The following is a 12502-nucleotide window of genomic DNA, read 5'->3' on the forward strand; positions in this document are numbered from 1 at the left end:
TTAACATATTTCCTGGACTAATGAAACAATTAACATGACCATGTGTTTTTTTTGTTTTTACTAGCTTAGTATCCAACTTGTAAGTGATCATAATGCATCATCAAAGTTAGTAAATTTTTGCTGACTACATAATGATGTGAAAATTACATGTATGCTTACTGTAGAGAATAAATGTTGAGTATTGGTTGAATGGTTTCATCTGGTTTGGGAACAAAAAAAAGAAGAGGGTAAATATAGGGCGTGATGTAATAGGGTTTTTTGCGGGATCAAAATCGCACCTTCTCACACATTTTGAAGGTACGAGTTTGTCACTAAACTCGCAAATGTAATAGCATGCGAGTTTAAGGGTCCCAGTTTCACTCACAAGCGAGTTAAATTGTGGGTAAACTCGCACCTTGTAATACAACTTTCATTACAAGGTGCGAGTTACACAGAAGCCTTCACAGATTTGTGAGATCCATGCATGCTTCTGTATGAAACATTACATAACCAGCACCCGGATTTTCTGAGCTGGTCCTGGTTGTTGAAAATACAGGGGACCCCTACGTCTTTTTCCCCCCATATTTTCACAACCATCACCAGGCTCAGTGAGCCAGTCCTGGTTTTGGAAATATTGGGGACAAAATCAGTAGGGGTCCGGCGTATTAGCACTGCACTCTTTCTAGTGGGGGAGTAATGCCATTGTACCCGCTTCAAGGGGGATCCCTGGGGAGGTGGGGACTCTCCAATAAAGGGGTTCCCCCTCTCCAGGGCATTCATGCCTGGGCTGATAGCCCAGGGCTATCCCCAGCACCCCTGGCCGGTAGGTGCCTGGTTATTAGTGTAATAGAATAAATAATATTGTCCTTTACAGGAGTACTAGAGGTCCCAGCAAGCCTCCTCTGCATGCCAGTACTTGGAGAACCACAAGTACCAGTATGTGACGCATTATGGGCTTGCTGGTACCTCTAGTTCTCCTGAAAAAGAAATATTAAAATAAAGATGAGACTTGCACACTGTGATAGTGTCATTTTTTTTTACACTCACACATACTCGCTTGTCCCTGGTGTAGATTCTGTCCCCTTGTCAAGTAAAAACTAGATTGGGTCCTCTTCGGTCAGTGTAGGCATCCACAGTCTTCATAAAATTTAAAAAAACTGCAAGCCTGGAGACATCGGACATAGTACTTTCCTCTAAGGATGGTACTTCGCAAATGACGTGACAGCAGCTGCATCTCCCATAGAACTTATCTTTCTCCACTTTTTCACAAGAAGAAAACACTCCAGAGTCAGAATCCAAACACCAAAAGTGTTTATTGAGCATACAGCATATTTAATACAGCAACGTTTTGTACAGCTTGTGCCCTTTGTCAAATCTTAAAATGTTGCTGTATTAACTATGCTGTATGCCTCAATAAACACTTTTGGTGTTTGGAATCTAATCCTGGAGTGCCGTTTATTACTTTATTACTACATCCTGGCCTCTGCGTTTCTATGCTCTGCTTTATCTAGCATGAGTATTAAGGCCTCATCTGCATCTATTATGTTAAACTGGATCTTCTTTAGTGACTTCTCTACTCATTTTGAGTATACTGTGATTATAGAAGTGTGCTGTGTCTATTTCAAGACTAATATGCATCTATATATCTGCTATGCCCATGCCATTATTCAGAATTGGGTTGCCCTTTATAATTGGAGAGGTTTCAATTCATAATATCAAAAAAATCAGTTTCCAAATGAAGATCCTAGTGAGGTATGGAAAATCTTTAGACATTACAATACTTCAGCAAGTTTAATGTCAGGTAACTTGTTAATTATGTAACCCAAATGTGTAGATATTACAGGCTGAATATGTCTCCAAATACGACTCTACAGAGGATTAAGCAGTACATTATGGGTCTGATGCCCCATACACACTGGACGATATCCATATATCGTTCATATTGTCCAGCGTGTATGCACTAGGTGATTAACAATGCGTGCTCCCGTGGGTCGTTAACGTTATCCCCAGTCGTCTGAACATGCAGCTCTATCTGGTGATATCGTTAATGATGCTACGCTCCCCCCCCCCACACCGTTGTTCGTCGTTGCTGGTATGTGTATGCACTTGCCAATGCCGGTACCCCCGCCAGGTCCGTCGATGATGAGGTCGCTCCGTACACACATCGTCCAGTGTGTACGGGGCTTAAATGACACATCCCTAGCTTTTAAAAAAATAAATGAAAAAAATCTTTCAGAATTTCCACCTTTTCTGCCCATTCTAAAGCCTTGATAACTAATTTCTGTAAGTATGTAACGGTATATTTTCAGGTATATTTTGGATTGTTGACTTGAAAATATCTAACCTGTTTTCAATGGTAATTCCTTAACTCTCTGGGACATTAGTGTTACTGAGATTTGTTGATATTTGGTTGAGCACAGTCATCCCTCCACTGGGACAATATTTCCCTGTGCTACAGGCTGCCAGGCAACCCCAAAGAATAATAGATCCACCTCATTCTTAATGGTTATACAGACATACAGTACTTTTCTTCATATGCTTCACCCTCTTGGCCTAGTAATGTGTATTTGTCTTTCATCAGCTCACAGCACTTTGCTTCTGGCTTATATGTGTATTGCTTTGCATATATCAGACGTTCTTTTGTAGGAAATGTTTCCATGCAGATCACCTTTACGAAGGCAATGCTGGACTGTGGCCCATTACTTTTAGTGACCGCTTAGGCCGACTGCAAGTCCTTTGCAGTGATACAGTATGTGGGTTCTGCTTTGCATTTGAACAGCTTAACGAATGATATTGGTTTTGGTCTTCCAGAACTATCCTGGATTCTGGAGAATTTTCCCCATGGATGTGTTTGGATATGTTTATAGTCTTACCTTGTGACAATCAATTATCTGTGTTGACTGTTGTTGCTTATATTCAAAGCCTTAGGCAGATGCTTAGACATGTCAACAGCTGTTAAGTAGGCACAACATTCTTAGAGCCAGGAGGTTTTTTTTTTTTTTTTTTTTTTTTTTTTTTTTTTTAGTTTTAAACTCTGGCAGGGTTTCCCCACTTCAACCATCACGTTTTCCCAACAGGTCATACTTGTTATGATGCAGGGGTATCTCTTAAGAGCAGATTCCAGCAACAGCCTTGGGGGCTGGTTACGCTTGGTTCAACAAGATGCGGCCCTTGGGCCGTTTAACAGCCTTGAGGGCTGGTGATGCTTGATTAGATGCGGCTGTGTAACAGCCTTGAGGGCTGGAGATACTTGATTAGATGCGGCCGTGTAACAGCCTTGAGGGCTGGTGATGCTTGATTAGATGCGGCCGTGTAACAGCCTTGAGGGCTGGTGATGCTTGATTAGATGCGGCCGTGTAACAGCCTTGAGGGCTGGTAATGCTTGGCAAGATGTGGCCTTAGGGCCATGTAACAGCCTTGAGGGCCGATGATGTTTTCAACAAGATACAGACTTTGGGCCGTGTAGCAGCCTTGAGGGCTGGCGTTGTTTAGCAAGATGCGGCCCTTGAGCCGTGTAGCAGCCTTGGGGGCTGCTGATGTTTAACAAGATGCGCCCATTGAGCCATGTAGCAGCCTTGAAGGCTGGTGATGTTTAGTAAGATGCGGCCCTTGAGCCGTGTAGTAGCCTTGAGAGCTGGTAATGCTTGGCAGGATGACGCTGGAGTGCGACTTGTGCCGCCGGGTTGACACAAATGGCAGTACACAGGATAGTGGGTACAGGAGACGTTGGTGTGCGACTTGTACCGCCGGGTTGACACAAATGGCAGTAAGCAGGAGAGCGGGTACAGGAGACGCTAGTGTGCGACTTGTGTCCCGCGGGTTGACACAAGCGGCAGTACACTTGATTGCGTGTACGGGTGACGCTGGTGTGCGCCTTGTGCCCCTAGTTTGACACAAGCGACAGGACGCTCGGGTGCGGCCTGTGCCGCCTAGATGACAGAAACGGCAGGAGAAATTCAAGACAGGCAGAGGTACTGGACACTCGACTGAACAGAAAACTAACCACCAGAACCGGAAACACGTGAAAACGCTATCACCGGCATCCGAGCAACCTAGAGACAAGATAGAAAAAGCCACAGGAGCCAATCCAGTGAGTTCAGGAATGACAGGCAGGAGGTAGGAGGAGTTCAATGATTGATTGCCCGGCGGTCGCATCTCCTAGCAACGCAGAGGCTTGTGACAATATTATGAGGATTTCTGTCTGTGGGAGCAGGTGGGATAATCTATTTTGCTGGATCAGTAATTAACTCACCTGTGCATGATTAAAGAAATCTGCAAAACATGACTTGTTGGTGGCACTTGAGTTGATAAGCACTGCTCTATAGAGTTGTTTGAATTTGCTGATGTTTTTACAAGCTGTAGTGTCTAAGGCAGAGGTTCCAAAACACGGCCTTCAAGGCTACCTAACAGTTCAGGTTTTAGAGCTATCCATGGTTGATCACAGGTGGTTAAATGGAATTGACCGAGGTACTAATTAAGTCACCTGTGCTCAACCATGGATCTATCTAAAACCTGAACTGTTGAGGAGCCTTGAGGACTGCATTTGGGAACCTCTGGTCTAAGGTGATAATATGTAATTACTGGGAGGGTCTGGATCCCTCTTTTCCTATTTTAAAGCAGCAAATATTACCAATTGCCAGTTAGAGGGCACAGATTACTTTCTTCAACATTCTCATTTAAATGGCACATAATGAAAAATATATAACATGTGGAAAGGTTTATATAAATGTAATGGCCCCCATACACTAGTGACAGCTGATCCCTGGATGCCAAGGATCGGTGAAATACAGCAACAATCCCCCGACGGATCATTAATAGCCACTGGTCGGCATTTATGCCCACTAGGGGCCTGATTCAGAGCCGGAAGCAATTAGCGCTCGCTTGTCCAGAAAATAGGGGTGGATATTCAAATGAACCGTTCGCTGTTTGCGGTCTGTTCACGCCTCTAGGTCTGAACGAGCGAACAAAACTTGCAGTAGTTTTTTGGGAAACTACGTCCCCTGGCCGCTCGCATCCTACGTCATGTCAGCTATTTATTAGATTAATCGAGTACATCGAACAGGGTATGAACTGCTCGCTATTCTTGTGGTCGGTTTTTGCTACCACAATTTTGCGAGCAGTTCTGGCTATAAAATAACCCAGTGACGTGGTTAATGACGCTGCTGTTTTAATTATGCACACCCATAAAACGCCCGTTTTGACCTTTAAGCACGCCTGCGTTCTGATTTCCACTCCCCGTTTTCAAGCACCTTCCCCTGTTACCACCCACATACGCCTCATTCTGTCACTCAAATTAGCAGGCATTCGCTATTTTGCGAGCACATGAATTTCGACCGCACTGACTGGTTCGCGCATGCGTATAACGATCCGTACGCATGCGCAGTTGGGCAAACATCGCTCGGAGCGAACGAGAGGCCGCTTACGAGTGGCTCTGAATCAGGCCCTAGATGTTTTAACTGAATTTATGAAATTAACCTAGCCCATTTTTCGGCATTTCCATCCAGTTATCTGATCAATCTACCTATCTCTGTGTACAAAAATAAACTGGCACCACCAAGTTGTTAATAGTCCACAGGAAAATGTATGTTACACTATAGACTGTGCCATTAGCATGGACACCCCGGAGAGAACAGAATTATCAGTGCTGTTCAACGGGTAGGACAAAGGCGTGCAGTCTGTGAAGCCCCTGATTATATTGCTTGCAGCTTCAAATCATCGAGGAGTTGGATTCATTAAATGCATAATGTTTAAGAGCTTAAGGGGCATATTTATCAATCATTTTTTTTACAAAAATAATTTCACACCATTTTTACATTATTGTAGTTTCACTTAAATGTATCACGGCTTTTGGAGAAGATTTTACAAATATCTCCTCCATGCCCTAAAATTCTCATCCATTTAGGATGTTGATCGCATTTCCCATACCTCTAATTGGAAATTTGATCAGCCCAGATTTACCATGCCAATATTGTAAAATATTTTTGGTTATGACCAGAGAAGAGGGACAGGGGACCTGATTCAGAGCCGGACGCTATTTGCGCTCGCTCATTCAGAAAAAGGGTCCGGATATTTAAATAGAGTGCTCGCCCTTTGCGGTCTGTTGACGCCTCTATGTCTGAACGAGCGAATGAAACATGCGCTCGCTATTTTGTAAAAAACGCACCCTGGCCGCTCGCATCCTACGTCATCTCCGCTATTTATTAGATTAATCGAGTACATCGAAAGGCGTATGAACTGCTCGCAGTGCTTGTGGTTGGATTTTCCTACCGCAATCATGCGAGCAGTTCAGGCTAAAAGAGAACCAAGTGACGTGGTAGATGACGCTGCTTTGTTAATTATTCACACCCTTAAAACGCCCGTCTTGACCGTTTGGCACGCCTGCGTTCGGATCACCACTCCCCGTTTTTAAGCACCTTTCCCTGTTACCACCCACAAACGCCTCATTCTGTCACTCAAATTAGCAGGCATTCGCTATTTTGCGAACACACAATTTCCGACCGCAATGACTGGTTCACGCATGCGTATTACAACCCATATGCATGCGCAGTTGTGCAAACATCGCTCGGAGCAAACAAGCGGACGCATACGAGCGGCTCTGAATCAGGCCTAGGAATTGTTGTTCAAGAATAAGTAGCAGAGCAGGCAGATCATGTGCTGAGAGTCTCCTGTATGTCATCAGGAGGCATACAGCCCACAGCTCTGGGAGGGGAGTCTGTAGATGCTTGGTCTGCAGGCGAAACTGTACATTGCAGGAATCTATGACCTGCAAACTTTCTTTGTTATAGCAAATAGGATTGTCACCTAGAAAACAGCTGGTGGGCTTGGGCAGCAAGCATCCTGATTCTCTGCTGAGTTAGGGAAGTGACATTTTTCCATCACTAATCTGCCAACACTTAAGGTGCCTACACACTAGATGATGTGCTCATGATGCGATATCGTGAGCCATTTCCCTTGAACTCTCCCCGGCAGTTCCACGGCACTGCAGGACACGATATGCAGCAATGTGATCTATCGTGCACGATCTAACAATTTGCCGAGCTTTAGATCGTGCGCGATAGCAGAGAGACAGATGCTTGCACGGATCAGGGAGATCTGTGATGCATGCATCTGTGTATTTAAAAAAAAAAAAAAAAAAAAAAGGAGCACAGATGCTTGCATGGATCAGTGAGATCCGTGCTGCAAGCATCTGTGTTAAAAAAAAAAAATCAAGTTAGACATAGATACATGGATGGGGATCAGTGAAATCTGTCTATGCATCTGTGTTAAAAAAAACAAACAAACAAAAAAAAACCACGTGCCCCCCCTCCCCCTTGTGAACAGGGGAGTGGTGCTGCGAACGCAGGCGTGTCTGGGCGTCAAAACGGAGTTTTATGGGTGTGCATAATTAGCAAAGAAGCGTCATTGTACATGTCACTTGCTTATATTTCAGCCTGCAGTGATCACAGTGCTTGCGGTGGGGTAGGGTCTACCTCAAGAGCTGCGTGCAGCTCCGATGGCTCTCGATGTCACCGATTAATCTCACACTTCCTGGAGATGACGTGTGCTAAGAGAGAAAGGTGGGCGTCTTTATACTGGAGTGCGTTCGCTCTTCCGTCACTCTCTAAGGTCTAGCGGGCGTCCTTCCACCATACAGTGCGATTGCGGAATTTGCATACCCGGCCCCTTTTGGCTGATTGAGAGCGCAGCTTAGCGTCCGGGTCTGAATGAGCTCCAAAGGCCAAATATGATGGAGCAATATACAGACAAGAGACCAGGGTACTTGGGAGGGTTCGGTATATATTTTATCGATGCTTAGACTCACATTGACCAGGTCATCACTGATGACAGCAACAACTAGTAGTGCAACGATTCGGCTGTTCTGGTGGTTGTGGAGATAAATATCCTATCCCTAAGCCTAACCCGAAGACTGTGGCTAATGTTCTGGTGGCTGTGACTTTAGCAAAACTGTTATTGTGACGGTATGTCCCTATACCTAACTTAATGTCTGCATTTTACGTGTTAGCTGTCGACAACATAACTGTCGACATTGTACTGCTGATATTATGACCATTGAAATCTCCCTTGTGAGATTAACATTCCATCACAGCAAGACATAAAACATAGAACAAAAGCCACATTGGACTGGCTTTAATCAAATAAAATACAAATAATGTGCTGAAGGACACCAGTCAAAGCCTATATCCTATGAGAATTGTTGGAATATTTTAAAATTTGCTGTTCACCAATAATCCCCATCCAACCTGATGAAGCTTGAGAAGTACAGTAATTCAAAAATGAGATAATCAGAATAAATTATGAGTAGTATCAATGAACCTCCTTGACCAAAGGCAGTTCAATGATATGCCACGTGTGGTCTAAACTTAACTAAGTAATTACAGCGTAACCAACATAGAGAAGCATTGCAGAGAGATCCCGGACAGTCATTCATTTCACAGCTTCGTGTTATGTATCCGAGTCCTTTTTTTCTTCTTCGAAAAGAAGGAGTGAGTGTAAGTAAATTGAAAATGGGGGATGGGTGTAGTATATATTTTAATTAAAGGATTTTTTTAATAGTGTTAAAGCTGGTCCTAAATGCAATGGCATTTGTAGTTCTACAATCTGTATGCTTTTGTATGTTTCAAAATTACAAAGTCCCAGCATACCCAAAGAGTTTATGGCTACTAGGGCTTCCTGACCTTCATACTGCCACATATAACAATTCTTTAAATTATTCTTCAACTACGCTCAGTTTTGGATTGGATATAATTGTTCCTATAAATACAGTGACTGAAACCGCCAAAGATACGGTGGCTTTGAAAAGATAAATTTAGCCCATCTTTTTTAAAACCTCTTTAAAAACTTTATGTGCTTTAAAGTCCATAACTGAGAAAGATCATAGGGCTTCTGTAAATTAGTCACATACATTGAAATGAGATAAAGCCTATAAAGAACTGTTTGCAGCAATGCATATCTTCCTGGCATGTTCTTCAAAAAGCCAAATGCTACCTAAAGCCTTACCAAGGTGAAAGCCAGCTCTTGGAGAGATGCCAGTGGAAGGCATCTGAGCAGCAGCCAGGTATCTGCCAGTGACGTGTGGTGAGGTCAAAGGGGAATGGGACTGAAATACCGGCCTCTGTTTAGCCGCCGGTTCAAATCCCGACAGCGGATGCGCGACAGGATGAAGATCCCAACTGGGGCAGGCAAGTACCCTATACTTCCCCTGACCCCCCTGACCCTCCCTTAGTGGTGCCTAACCCTAACCCCCTCTTACCGCTCCCTAAACCTAACCCTCCCTGGCGGGGTGCCTAACCCTAAATCTTCCCCTAGGGGTGCCTGGACCTAATCTCCCCCCCGCTCAAACCTAACGCTAAGTTGGCCCCAGACTTACCTTCGTTCGAGCTGGTGTCCTCGGCGTTCCAGCGTCAGGATGAAGATAGGCGTCGGTATTTCAACACCTATCTTAAATCCCTTGCCGGGATTCCAATGTCGGGATTGAGACCAGCGGCCTTGCGGCTGCCGGTCTCATATCTACATCCCATCAAAGGCTGGAGAGCTGGAGAAGCACACATGTATAAAAACACAGTTTTTATATCAAAACTCTGGAGCATGACAGGGAGTATGATAGGGGAGGGAGTATGACGCCCCTGGTATCTGCATATTGCAATGTAAGTGTCTACTGTGTTGCTGGAGGCACTTGAAGGAACGGTTTCAATGTGATTCTTGCAAATGAGGTTTCATTCAATAGCTCTCAGTATTAGTGTGGGGAAATAATCTAGTGCGATGTTGAATAGCGACGGGAGGAAGCTATTCAATACACCATGGGGATGCGAGGAGAAATCCAACCAAAGTGCCAGGCGTGCAGCTGTTTATCTGCATAGCGCGGCGCTAACAGCCGTACGCCCGGCACTTTGGTCAGAGAATGCCAGTTACTGTGCCCTAACACCCTTCTCCGACCACACAGCGCACTTTATCTTTAAAAGCGAGCTCCTGGAGCTATTCAATTCGCGTTGAATTGAATTCCCCCCATGTTGGCTGTCTCATATATCACAAGTTGCTTGGGTGAAGATGATCTAAGTAGAGAAGTTTGTTTTTGCCTTCCATGTGTGATCTCTTACAATTTTAGGTAACAATTGCAAACAACTTTCAGCTTGCTTCACAGAGATAGTGCAATTGAATAAAGTGCAGTCAAGAGTACATTTTTGCACACAAGACTATTAATTAAGAAGTCATACTACATTAAATAGTATATACAATATCAGGCTACCAAGCTGGATCAACCCTGTTTTATATTGGAACATGCTAAAAAATATTTGTCAGAGATACTCTGTTGCCGCGCAAACTTGCCCACTCTTCCGATTTGGCCAGGAACCTCCCGAAAATCGGGTGGCGCTCCTGGCACCCTTGAAAAGTAGGCAAGCCTCCCGGTTGGCCGCCGACCCCCTCAGACCCCTCCGTAATTCGCAGACAAACTCCAGCAGCAGGGGGGATGACGTGATTCACGCTGAATTGCATCATCATTACCTCGCCCCCTGCTTCGCAATGCAGGTAATCTCGGCATTGTGTAGCGGGGGCTGGGGAAAAAAGCCACACCCCTGCTCCTCCCCTATTGCTAGGTAATATCCCGGGCCACGCCCGCCCCCCCCACTTGGCCGACCAGGCTGCCTCCACCCGGAGGACAGCATTCTCAAACGAGATCGAGAAATCAAGACAATCATATTGCAGTAAAGAAATTCTCTGCCATCCTGTGGATGGTCCAGCTTGGTAACCTGCTGTCACAATGTAGTCTAATAATCTGAAACAAGCAGAGGATCTGCTCTGAGAAATTTGGTGAACTGATTTCAGTGATTTCACAGTAATTGAATCAGATATTTGCATACAAACCTATTCAGTGCTCTGAAAATAAGCAACCCTACTAAAATATACATTACGTGCCTTTTAGAGTATTTCAACTTAAAAAAATTGCAATGTTGTAATTTAGTAATTAAGTATATTGAAAACACGTTTTCTAAGAAGGATTTATTTTCTTACGCAGGAATAGAAGTTTATAACAAGAATACAGGCATTGTGGGATTCCACCTGTTGCATAATAGGTGGTATTTGTGATTGCAATTAATAGATTTTAAAAAGCATCAGGATTTTCTGCTATCATTTCCTCATTTTCACCAGATACATTGGAATGGTAAATTGGGACACTATGCCCATTGTTCAGTTTTAGAATGACATCTTGAAGGTTCCACCTAAGAAGTAAACAAATATATTCAGATTTCCCCTCTGAAATTATACCTAGAAGACAGAATATTTAGCAGATTGTAATAATGTAGTGAATACTGTTTCAGTGCTTGGGTTACCATTACTAAATAAATAAACATCATCTTCCATATTAAATAATAATAAACAATCATCTACTACCCACCAAGTTAGAAAATTATATAAATCTAATCTCATATGCAAAATAAACTGTAACACAGTTACTTAGTCGTTATTATTTCCACAAAAAATTAGTGAACATGACAAGGCATGTATCTATATACATAAAACAGGTTATTGGAGCCACATACTGCTAATCAAGTGCACTTCATTATTTGATTATCAAGAAGTGCTACCAAATACATATAAAAGAAGAACCTATGGCTGTTTGTCTAGACCAGGGGTGGGGAACCTTTTTTCTGCCGAGGGCCAATTTGCTATATATAACATTATTCGTGGGCCCGGTGCAGGCCACGCCCCCTCCGCATGACATCACGGAGCATCCCGGGGAGCTGTAAGGCAGCGATGTGACCGTCTGAAGCGCCCTAAGGATGCGCCAGGCAGCACTGCTGCATAGATTCTGGCTGCAGAGTGCCATTCTAGGCACCATGCTAGCCAGATGAGGCTAGCAGAAAAAAAGCTCAGAGGGCCAGACCAAATGATTCCGAGGGCCTTATACGGCCCCCGGGCAGGAGGTTCCCCATCCCTGGTCTAGACTCTAGAGCAGAGGTTCCCAAACTCCGTCATTACAGTCCATGCTCGAGCACAGGTGATGTAATTAGTGCCTCAGTCAATTTGATTTAAGCATCTGGACTCAAGCTATCCTTAAAACCTGGACTGTAATGGCAGAGTTTGGGATCCTCTTCTCTACAGCATTCAGGAATGTGATAACACCATACCAAGGAGAAAAGACATCTACTGATGATTTTGGAAATCAGTGGTTACTGTAGATGGCACTGAAGACAGTTGTCACTCTCCTCTGCAGTGGATGACCCAGCAAATTCACCCACAGATAAAGCGTTTTGTAAGGAGATCTCTGCTAAATCTCCTCATAAGTGACAGAAACTCATACAGAAAACCATCACTTCCAGTTATTGCTACTAAACGTGGTTTTACAAGTCACTGAATCATGGGGTGTACTTACTTTTCCAAACATAGCTTTGTTGATGGATTACTTATTGTTGAATAAGTAATAATTAAAAAAAAAAAAAGTTTTGGTCATATTAGATCAGGGGTCAGGGAACTTTTTTACCCCAAAATATATTTAGATACTCTAACGTTACCCCTTTGATTTGAA

The 12502-nt window shown here is 43.8% G+C and overlaps 1 protein-coding gene across 3 annotated transcripts in view; it reads right to left on the reverse strand.

The window, feature by feature from the left end:
* Positions 1-10959: 10959 nt before the first annotated feature.
* The window catches only part of COA1 (cytochrome c oxidase assembly factor 1), a 132633-nt gene continuing 131090 nt past the window's right edge, over positions 10960-12502 (reverse strand). For all 3 annotated transcript variants that reach the window (XM_088476071.1, XM_088476072.1, XM_088476073.1), the window contains one exon: positions 10960-11195. In XM_088476071.1, coding sequence (XP_088332197.1) covers positions 11078-11195 — 118 coding nt within the window. In that variant the 3' untranslated portion in view covers positions 10960-11077. The remainder of the gene's footprint in view (positions 11196-12502) is intronic.

Source organism: Taudactylus pleione, unplaced genomic scaffold, assembly GCF_031769625.1.
Source record: "Taudactylus pleione unplaced genomic scaffold, aTauple2 ptg000181l, whole genome shotgun sequence".
NCBI lineage: Eukaryota > Metazoa > Chordata > Amphibia > Anura > Myobatrachidae > Taudactylus > Taudactylus pleione.